A 12,429-nucleotide genomic window follows, 5' to 3' on the forward strand; every position below is an offset into this window, starting at 1 on the left:
TCACATAAGAGATAATTTTTTCCCCGTTTTTGTAACATTTTTTACTGGTACTCTGCTCCTATTGGTCGTAGCGTGATGATATATATAGCCTATAGCCTTCCTCGATAAATGGGCTATCTAACACTGAAAGAATTTTTCAAATCGGACCAGTAGTTCTTGAGATTAGCGCGTTCAAACAAACAAACAAACAAACTCTTCAGCTTTATAATATTAGTATAGATACATTTAAATATGTTATAAATGTGAAAGTAACTTTTTAATTCTATGTTTATCCGTTAAATGCAAAAAATGGGAAGAAAGGACTAGAAGTGGTAATGAAAAAAATATGTCAACATGTACAATGTCAACAAATAATTTTAGTAGCGGCCTTCATAAATGTCTTCATTTATATTTATTCGACAACTAACCCTTGAATGTAAATAAAATACGAGCAAACGATTAAGAAACCTACCATCAAATGTTTACCAAAATATAATAACGACGAATTTAATATTTTCCGCAACGAAGTCCCACAATATTAATTTCTCTTTGACGATAGTAATAAGATGTCTTCGGGAAATTCTCAAACAAAATATATCGCGAAATAGTTTCTTTGGATATTAAATGTTTAGTATTTTGATATTATTTATTCTGTTTCGTTGCAATAATAATAGGGAGAAAGACAAAGTTAAAGTACACTTAAAATTTAATTCTGTTGGTTGTCAAGAAATTCTGTTTGCAATAGTAAAAGGTCGTTCCAAGTAACTTTACTTTGTAACATACTGGCCTGGCAAATAGGTCTACCTTATAAACATACAACAAATAAATATCTACAGTAGCCAGCTAGCCTGTTGTCTATAGTCGATAGTGTTAGAAAATCGGTCGCGTTTGACTGAGACCAAAAGATTTTTTTTTTCTTAAGCTTTTACTATCCCACTGCAGGGCAAGGGTTTCCTCCCAAACGAGAGGGAGAGGTTAGGCCTTGAGTCTAAAACGCTGAACAAGTGCGGGTTGGGGACTTTGAAATGAAATATGTATGTAATAAATATAGTCTGTAAGTCGGACTGTAGGTAAGAGAAGTAGTGCAAATAGAAACCATTCACTCCTAAAAATAATAACAAATGATAACTACGTGTATGTACGAATACTTTTAGTAGAGATATTATTTACGACTTCCAAGTAATATCTTGAAGGAATAAATCAGACATTGCTAACCGCTTGGGCGGTTTTATTTGGTTTCAATGGAATGTGAGATGTTAAGGTCTAATTGAATATCTTTATTTATTTTATCTATATTTACTCAGTTTAATAGTTATAATAGTTGGTACCCAATAATACCCACACCAGTTTCACCTCTTCAAGTTATGACAGTTGTTTAAATACATTAGCTGATACTTTATCTATCTGATAAATATTTCGGCTTACATAAGTACTGGAACTGTAGCGCGATTTTCTACAGTTGATACTGCAGAGTATCAAGAATTTGACGTTTAAAATGTACTGCAAAATTAGTTCGTTCGGCACCCGTTAGAGGCGCTAATTTTCAAACTATATTTATCAATAGATAGCAAGTTATCGATGCTCGATAGTAGTCGTATAGTCTTAAATCTTGTTAATTAATCGTCTCAAAAGTCACTTTGCTTAACTTGAGCTGTAATATAAAGCATAAGTATAAATAAACGTGAAAGTTATCTTTGAAATTTGTCATCACTACAATTTAGTACATAGACTTTCAACGAAAAAGCAAACACCACTTTTTATAGTACTTAGTACTAAAAGTATAAATCACACCATAGTAATAGCGTTTGCAACTAGAACGTAAATAGTCCATAACAAACTCGGTACTTTAACTTCACCAGTTTTATTCCAGCCAATAAACTAATAGCTGTCAAGGAAAAATAAAATACGTATTTCGTGGAACCTTTTTATCCTTATTCGACAGAGTTGACCAGTTCGGTAATTGTGTTATTGAAAGTTCGGTGGGTGATCTTCAGAATATAAATCATTGGAGCTCCTCTCAGGCACTTTGTTTTCTCTTTGCAAAATGTCAAATGTTCCGTCGACCGTTAAGACAGTCTAGATAAAGTTTCTTGTAAATAGCATGTTTATTTATTTGTTAAAGTCAAAGTTTTAGTTTTCGTAATTAAGTTGTCAGAGTTTTTTGGCAGAGAAGGCGGAAATTAGGCAGCGGAGTAAAATCGTGATCTGTTTGTTAATCGTAGTATCAAATAATTTAAAAAAGAGAATACATTTTTGGTTTACCCGTTAACAAGAGGTATGATTGGAACAATTTTCCCAAAGAAATAACATCATCTGAATGACAATCGCTTTCCGTCATTATGTATATTTTAATGAGCATGATAATTGATTAAATTATTAGCAATAGCGTAACATTTCATATATCACCAGTTTTTCTAAATAACTTTATCTGCCACTTCACTCCCATCACCAAAAAAGCAGCAGAACCAGAAAATTTCAGCAACTCATTGAAACAACTTGTATTTGCCATCCATTGTTAAAAAAATATACCCTGAAGCTTCATTCTTTGAGGACCCTTGAGCATGAGCTCTGATCTCAACGCGACTAACTTTGAAGAGGAGAAAAATTGGAGCAACAGGGAACCTGGCATTATTCCAACTGATACTACTTATTATGTACTTCATTGAAAGTTTCAATTGGTCATTCAGGTGGTCAAGTGAATAAAGTAGTATGATTATTGTCTGTTGAAATAGTGAGTAATCGGTCAAGATTCTAATGGAATGTTAATACTGATTTTTAATATTTTTGACCTTCTACTGGATTCACTTTCATCCATCTACAAAATCATTGGTTGATTTTAAACACAAGATGCACTATTTAACGTGTGAAAAAAATTGTAAAAAGACGGAATTTTTCTATTTTTTATCTATACAAGGACATTAATTTGAGTGATGGTGATGCGACAATTATAACTGAACATAATTATAATTAAACGGGCAACGTTGTTAAAGTCTCAAGAGAATCTTGAAAACTCATGCATTCTTATTCACTGATCTTATACAAAAAATAACAATACAAGTACACCTTATTCCATTTATGAAAGCAACTTACGAAATAGCCCATAACCCCCATAGCTTCCTAAATTAACTGTTATGAAAGCTTCAAACAACAATGTACCCTATTTTCAACCCCAAAAGAGTTGAAAATGGGTAAGACGCGAACAGATCATTATTTTTTAACTCAGTTGCATATGAAACTGAGTTGCAACTTTGGAGTTAGTAGAACAAGTAGGTTAAAGCTTATATACCCAAAAAATACAGGAGAAAAATAAACCTTATCCAGCTAAATTTTAAGGTTGAAATTACCATGGTAGTTTTCTAAGGAAACAACATCATTTACATTTCAATTACTCTATATTTTTTCTAGCTGTTTGGCAAGCTGCGGCCGAAACAAATGGTTTGCTTATCAGATGCCTGTTCAGTAGAGTTCTGCCCACGTCATGAATTTGACGGCATAATCTGTTTGTTTCGCTAGATTGTTGGATAAAGACCAAGTTATTATGGGGTTTAGTGTGATAAATAGTAAGCGGTCAACAATATATTATTTATTCATCTTATGTTTTCGTAATGATGAAAGTCTATTTCTCATTTTGAACTATTTCTTTCTTCCTTCTATAATTATGTTAATTGATTTTGATGATTTTATTCATTGGGTGCATTTACTTAAAGCACTAGCCTTCGTGAAAATTCATCAATAAATATTTGGAAGAAATTTAGGATTTTATTGTGTTCTTATATATCGCGAAATATATAGATCCCTCTTTTTATTTTGTGTTTTCCCAATATTGGAAGTAGCAACGAAATACTCCTAAAACATTTGTCCAATAGAAGCATATAATAATTGTGTGTAGTAAATATGATGCTTAAATTGAATAGTACTCCTAAACACTACTGCAAATTTCTATTTCATAGACACATTATGCTCTCGCTTTAGAACTGAACACTCTATTCAACCAACACAAAGACATTCGGATTCATATTGACATCCACACACTTCACTAACGGATTAAATCTACCGTGTGGCTTAAGCGCCGGACACACAGAGCGACTGCGGGCCGGACGCGGGGGTGGGGGGTAATTTCATACAGGTCAAGTAAAGGAGTTTATTAAATACGTGAGGTGGTTTTGGCTACTTTTCGATTTCTCCTCAGCTCTGCGTTCGAATTCGAGTCACCTATTTTGAGATTTTTCCAAATGTGTACTATTAAATAAGTTACTATGCGGTATATTATGATAGCAACTTCATCATCAAACGTTCACGATACTAAGAGATACTAAGAAGATTATAGCATGAATATTTTGCTTTGTTCCTGATTAGTTATGACTGTAGAACTAAATAATACACTTGTCATACATGTGCAGATAAAAACCGCGTTTATACGATCCCTCTAACGCTTGAGAACGTTTTGAGAAGCAAGAGCATCCAGGATTATACAGACGGTCTTTAAAAGCGATGAACGCAGAACGCTTACACGCGCGTTTTTTTGCACCTAAACACTATTTCCCACGCGATAGAATGACTGTATAAAGTCCGCTATGCCCGCTATTAAACCGCGCGGTTCACGCTCCCATTCTCCTTATGTTACGGTTTAGCCCTCGCCGGCCGAGTGCAGATGACATCGGCCGGTAGTGAGGGCACGGTTCGTTTGCTATTCAGCACTGCAGGTGTCGTACACACTCCGCAGTTAGCCGATGCTGTCTTTTAAATAAGTAAATAATGCACATGTAATTCGTATATATGGAAAAGTCACATTATGCGATCCCTCTATCGCGCGTTAAAGCGCGAGCGTCTAGGATTGCACTGACGGACTGCTGTTCACAGCGATGAACGCAGAACGCTTACACGCGCGTTTTTAGCGCCTTAACCTTATTTCACACGCGATATAGTTACTGTGTAAAGTCCGTTATCCCCGCTATTAAGCCGCGTGGTTCACGCTCCCGTTCCCCGTATGTTACGGTTTAACCGTCGCCGGCCGAGTGCAGATGACATCGGCCGGTAGTGAGGGCACGGCTCGTTTGCTATTCAGCACTGCAGGTGTCGTACACACTCCACAGTTAACCGATGCTGTCTTGTGTGAGATGTGGAGAAAATATTCGGGTGGTTTTTTATTTGATAAATGTAATTGCCTTGGTGTATTTGATAAATGTAATTAGTAGGTTCTTGATTGATTTTGTCTTTACAATTTTTTTAATGTGATAGTTTTGGACTTAATAATTTAATTTGAGAATCACTAGAGTTTGGAGTGGAGGCTCAACATGAACCCTGTAAGGGCGCAGCAAATCACTTAGATTATAATTATTTTTTACAAATTCATAATAAACATGAACTTATTACACCGGATGACGTAGTTTCTATTTACAATAGAGACACTACCGAAACACATAAAACAAAATCACGCTATACCAAAAAAATCTCTAACATTACCGACTGTCCCACCAGTAGTCATAAAACAACGATAGATGTTTTAAACGCAATATACAGCACTCGACGTCACAGTTAGATAATAAAACACATAGCTATCTATCGCTGGCAGTAAACCGTATGTATTGGTAGTTAAGAATGAATGAAGTATAACAGATTGTTTAGTTTTGTTAGTTTAGCTATGAAATGTCCCGTAGACTTTGTAATAGGCAAATGAACGTGTCATGGTCATAATCTAAAATTTTTAACTGACAATGTTATTTTTTATTCTGGGAAAGATTAAAAAAGTATATAATAAACTAAGCAAACAACTAAGCAAAAATATATTAAACAAGCAGTTTGTTAAATCACTGAATGTTGACCAAAGTCTCTGTGCGTTAATAAAAAGATTAATGTATTGGGCCTTTTTAGTGCGGTTAAGATAAAGAAAGCCAATTTAATCACCGCTTAGTCACCTAATGTGTTTGAAAAGGGCCATTAGAGGATCTATGCTGGATGCAGGATTTTATAATAATAACACAATACCAAAATCAACAGAAATCACACAGTTCCATATCAATATTGAAACTACCACAACTTCTTCACGTGTAAGACAGTTGATATATAATTAATTCACGCCGGTACATAATTTCCACATCGGCCTGTCACGAGGCGTGTCCACAATCGATAGCAGACGTGCATGACGTCCGTCAAACAACGCTTGTTCAAAGAAATGTGTTTGTTCTGTTTTATGTGTGTCTGTTTGTTTGACTTGTTGTTTAGCAAGGCAGCTGATAGCTACTTACACCATTATTGGTATAAAATATCATTAAATCTTTAGATTAATTTCGTCACTGGACAACTTATTCGGGAATAAGAAACTTGTTCTAACTGTGAAGGAGACCATGGTGATATAACCTTACAAGCTTAAAATTTGCTTAATGTATTTCTTGAGGACATGCAAATTCCTAAACCGACACTTGGCTAGCGTGGTGGACTCAAGGCTTACCCCTTCCTCTTACGGAAGGAGACCCTTGCCCAGGTAGCTTAGAGCTACAGAAAAAAAAAATGACACCATAATTATTAATAAGTATCAGCGCGTACACTCCACTTTGATTTTCATGTCGGGTTCTTATTCTTTAAAGATGCTTTTGCAACCTAAAACCTACAAATATAATAAAGCAAATAACCAAACGTTACCAGAAACGTCTTTCAAACTATTTTTTTTACTCTTACCCTATCTACAATACCCATATATCCAGGAAAAACAGTGTGAAAGTAGCATACATTCTCGTACAAGTGTTCACAATCGATAACAGGCTGTTGCACTGACGTCCAACTGTCATTATAACAACCCCTTGTGTTTGTACAAAGTTATTTTTAGACTTGCGTTCTACTTTATATATTTCTTCGCTGTTTTTCCGAGTAAAAGAAAACTAGTATTTTGCTATTTGATTAGAACAGTACCTGATTTAAACTGAGATTTAGACTACATGTTGAGATTTAGCACATAATCTTATTTGTACGAGCAGATACCCGTACGATGAGTGCTAAGATGTGGTCAAAGAAGGCGGGATGTTGTACAGAAATAAAAACTGTATGTGTCCGTCTCAATGATAATGTTTATTAACACTAAAATATAATTTAATTGTATTACTCGAGGAAGGCTCATATTTCACCTATTTCGCATTTATACAATTTAGCTCAAAACGGCAAAAACCTATACAAGTAAAGTTATGCGGAGATGCTCGTACATCCTAGTCTCACCTTAATGTAGGAAGTGCTTATGCGGAGATGCTCGTACATTATTATTTTTTCCTATATTTTTGCTACCGCCTGCGCCAAAGCGACAGTCCCAATTTATTTACTAGATGTATAATATCGCCCTGATAAAATAGTTGTAAAGATTTTTAATTTAAAGAATAAATGTATTTAAATAACACAGACAACAGACCTAAAGGCATCCAAACTATATCTAAAATATTACTAAAAATAAGAGAAATAGGTCAAGAAAGTCCTTTATACTGGAAACTTAAGTAATTTCAGTCACAAAACATTTAGCATTGAGGGACGTGACGCGTTTCTGAGTGAAAGTTTTGAGGTCAACTCACTAAGTTTTGATGTGGCAGTAAAATGTCGACTGACCCGAATAGCCCAAGTTTTGTTCTGATGATCTGTCAGCTCTTGTTGGAATATTCTGGGATAACAGATAATTTATATTTTTGATTAAAGTATTTTATACAAAAATGATGAATTAACGAATGTAAAAAACAATTTAAAGATTTTGAAACCGATTTTCTGATATGCAGCCTATATAGTTTTTTTTTTCAAACGTCACTTTTTCATTGTAATCTCATGTTGGTTATATTTGATCATAAGGTTGATCTATCAGTCTTGTACGATACATGGGGTTGTATATAGTTAACAGAACAGAATGTTTCCAAATTTTCAGTTAAAATTGGTAAGTAACAGGTTGTACCTACTCATACATTATGAACATACAAAAAATAACGCTTTTTTCTCCTAGCGATAAGTAGAACCCAAATAACGCCACTTGTATCTTTATAAACCTCCCTTACTTAATTCACCCCCACACATTTTGTTATACAGGACCGCTGACATTATGTATTAAATAATAAAATTATCAATTTGTTTTCATCATTTAATATACGAGTATTTTAAACCTTGGTTCGGAAGATATATTTTCAGTAGCTTTGTCGTAAGCTATGTTCTAATCGTCTACGCCTCTTCCCACAACGCAGGCAGAGACCAGCTACAAGACTAAACAAACAATAAAGAAATCATGATAAACGATTAAATCTCTAACCCAAATTCTTGGTATATTTATTCAACTCTAATACAGACAGCTTCAATGTGCAAATGTCTTCAGATCTTAATTAAATGTGTTGGAGTGGGAACGTAACTCGCAATGGGTTATAGTCAGCGCCTCGGGCCGTTTGCTTTGCAACTTGCCAGCATTCGCTATGGGTTCTTACTTAGAATGATTTCAATTTAACGTGAATGTAGGTTAATGATCATTATTTTGATTCTACGTGCTTTGGTGGTACAAATAATGCAAGCCGGATAAAATCTTTCACGAAACTGGTCAAGACTTTAAGGCTAGGGCAATAGTCTTATGTATTTTAAATATATGTTTTAAGTAAATAACGAGTGGAAATGGTTATAAAAGTTTTCATTCTTATTAATAATACTAAAGACGTGCCAAAATATTCCTTGAAATAATGCAAAAATAGAAACCCCCACTTGCTACCGTAGTGGATTAAAAATTAAATTCATTATCATATGATGAGTAGACTCGTATTTAGCAGAGGGACAATTTTAGCTTATATTTATTTTGTTGCATTGGTGGTTTTGAAACTAGATAATAGAAAATATTAGATAGTTTATTTGCAGAAACTAAAAATATTTCTGCATTCCCATAATTCAAGAAGATTTATATTTTATGACGAATGAATTCCTTTAACACGTAAACTTGATAAAAATATGACTTGTACCTTATATCTTGTAGTGTATTTATTAGTGTCGCATCGCGTAAAGTGCATGCATTGCATTATTCATAGCGCCTGCGACAGGGTTGTCGAGAGCTGGCGCGTACTTGAGCAGTAATGGACGAGCGAACAGGAAAATATCTCGCGGTTATCGCCAGCCAGTTGGATGTTGTAATGATGGAGTTGTTGTTTTGAAAGCATATGGCCTTTGAGTGGGGAAATAAACTGAGAAAGATGCAGTCATATCACCAAAGAGTAACCCTTAAATAGACGCGTGCGCTTTGCAAACACCTGTTTGTCTTCTCAACTATCACAATATGAAACTACTAGACAATAAATATAGTGCATATTGTACCACGTTGAAAAAGAATGACTCGGCCGCCATATAGAGTGTCATCACACTTTAGCATTATATCCGAAGTACTATGTACCTTCCCTAATTAAATAATAAAACACATGCATAACCCTAAAACCTCCATCGTCGATTCAACCAACGCATATTATAATACCAAACGTTCTCAAAATACAACTCAAAAATTTTCAGTACAGTACTACTATCGATTGTAAATTATTATTAACAATCGATAGTAATAGTCGAGGCTTAAAATAGTGGCAAATAACAAAAATGAAAAGCCCAAAAAGTTTTCAAAATAAAACTACCTACAATGTCTTCAAGAAGCATACGAGGTGACGTAAAGGTCACCTTTTATCAACACCCGTCGACATTTCTACGAAGCCTACATCTATCAGCGGCTTGGAACACAAAACGTCTGAAAGCACTACCTTGTCTCGCTACAATTCGATTTGAACTCGCTTCTGTACCTACGCGTCAGGTAGAGGAAGTTATTTGACTTGCTCGTGAAAGATTGTGGAAGGCGTTTGATGAAAGGGTGTCTGGTAAGTATTTGAATTTTAAAGGTTTTTATTTTCACTTTTGTCGAAGTTGTGTATTCATTCACGCAGTTTTATGTGTTTTGAAATAGGCTCGTGAAATAAATATAATACATAAATGTTGTAAATAAATCTAGAATGTTATTTAATAATGTTTTGGTTTTTGATAAAGTTGCGTGTGTTAAAAATCTATTGCCCCGACTATTACTCATTCACATTTCATCTAAATATTAATACGTTTATCTTTTCACCCGTCCATATAAAAATGTTATCTTATTTGAATATTTGTCTTAGCTTATTAGCGAGCTCTACGCACAATCCGTGAACTTAGAGCCCGAGACATTCGTGATTAGAAGTTGTATACACTACCGCCAAGACCAGTTTTATCCTTTGAAATAACATTAATGAAAACTGACTAAATCTTCAATCCCAAACCTTTTAAATAGTGGTCCAAACACTTATTCTCCATTCGCAGAAAATGGCCTATTTATACTATATTTATCATATCTTTACTATATAAAACTCTGACATAACAGTTTCAGCTTTCTTTTATACTTTCCTAGATTGAAAAGCAACAACACAATATGATTTATGTATAAATTCAAGTAATAAAAATCAGTATTCTCTTGTGTATTGAATAATATTGATATGAAAACAAAACGATATGTTTTCTCCACCGCTAGACCGTGACTGTACATAATAAGTTTGTATCTCACAATACATTGTTATTTATTAGTCTTTTTATTATAGAAGAAGGAATATTTTATTTATTTTATAGTTTTTATTGTAAATGTGTTTATCCTAGAGGTCAAGGCCAAGTCTAACTATGGAAATACATAAAATTATAAAAAAATATGAAATCTAGAGAAACGAAATACAGAGGAACTTTTATTTTACTGTTATTAAATCTCGATTTATGATATAATTTGATATCGGTATAATTTTATTGAAGGCATAATTTTGAGTTTTATGACAGATTACTGTATGTTAAATCTGTTAATAATTACTGTAAAAAGCAAATGATCTGACGATGTAAAAACTTTTCTTAAATAAGTAAAAAATATTATCTCTAAATACTTAAATATTAAGAGAAGCTATTTATTCCGAACAAAGATTCCATTTTATTAAAACTCATGGTACAATATCGTCACAAAGTTCGAACAATTTGAACGAAACAGAAGGTAATTTCAAGTCGTATATACCAAACTATCCTATTATTTATTGATACCCAAACAACTGTATCAAAAAATGATTAGAGTTAATAACATGATCGATAGACAATCACGGGTAGTTTAATATTCATGTAAGTTCAAGGTGAAGGTCGGAATCATTTGTTTTATTATTTTATTAAGAAAAGCCTTCTGACGTATAATAATAGTATTGTGTCCTTGGACTAATGAGTCTGTATTTGGGTATTACCTGCGGTACTATGTACGTTGTAAGATTATAAAAGATTTTATATAGTTAACTAGCTTCCTGCCCGTAGCATCGCCCGCGTAAAATTTCAATTTTGGAAAAAAAAAATCCAAAAATCCTCTCTTAGTGCTAACGATGCTGTTAATGATACTCCATGTTTCCTAAGGAATCTTTATACAAAATTTCAACTTTCCTCGCTCAGTAGTTTCGGCTGAGCGTTGTCCATCAGTCAGTCATTCAGAAATGGAAGAATATATTAATAAAACGCTTAACATAAATCAAGAACATTTCATTGACGTATTAGTTTTCAGAATTTTTGTGAGTGACATCAAATTACAAATGAATAGCAATTTATATGTACGACAAAAGAGTATAGTTAGTTTATGTATGTTTAATTATAGTATATCAAAGATTTGCGTCTCTTCATAATTAGAACACCACAAATATATAAAAACTCACCGCCTCAGTATGTACAGGGTGTACGGCAAACAGCAGCGCAGCGAGCGCCGCGAACGGTCGCTGTAACCGCGCAACGAGCGCGCCTGTTCGTGCAACAAGCGCGCAACATGCTGCGTGTAACGCAACGTTGCAGACATGCCACCACCACGGGGAGAAGCCGCAGAGCTTGTAGTTTAGGCTGGAACAAAGAACAAGTAGTGTTAAAATGATTATACCTGAAGTAATATTTTGTACATTACTCTACTTAAGTAAATTAAACGTAGGTGGTACATGAAGAATATAAGGATTGTCTGGTGTAACCACTATAGCGATAAGATAAAATCAAAGTCAAAGAATTATGTCGGCAATATATCGAGACTTATACTAATAAGTCTCGATATATTGCCGGTATAATTCTGACACTAGTCAGAGTAATCAATCTATCATACCGTAAAGGACAAGCAAGATAACGTCAAACGATTTGTTTATATTATTGAAAACTTGGTAACGTCAACAATTTCCGGCTGTTTCATAAAGAAACCTACCGTAAATTTTATTTTAATACCATATAACACCAGCACTAAGTTGAAATTGCGTCATATTGACCAGCCATATTAACCTGCAATAATACTACGTATATTCTCTCAGTGTGAAAGACAAGCTCAACTTATAATAACCAGAATCCTTCATACAGTGTTACTGCAGTGGCAAGTGTAAAGACAGTGACGTCACAAGCGCGTGCACACAACAGAACTAA

The 12,429-nt window shown here is 34.2% G+C and overlaps 1 protein-coding gene across 1 annotated transcript in view; it reads right to left on the reverse strand.

Moving 5' to 3' along the window:
• The window catches only part of LOC142974231 (protein O-mannosyl-transferase TMTC1-like), a 199,925-nt gene that overhangs the window by 62,320 nt on the left and 125,176 nt on the right, over positions 1-12,429 (reverse strand). The window contains exon 3 of the mRNA XM_076116401.1: positions 11,694-11,871. Within this exon, the coding sequence (XP_075972516.1) occupies positions 11,694-11,871 (178 nt within the window). The remainder of the gene's footprint in view (positions 1-11,693; positions 11,872-12,429) is intronic.

Source organism: Anticarsia gemmatalis, chromosome 7 (assembly GCF_050436995.1).
Source record: "Anticarsia gemmatalis isolate Benzon Research Colony breed Stoneville strain chromosome 7, ilAntGemm2 primary, whole genome shotgun sequence".
NCBI classification, from domain to species: domain Eukaryota; kingdom Metazoa; phylum Arthropoda; class Insecta; order Lepidoptera; family Erebidae; genus Anticarsia; species Anticarsia gemmatalis.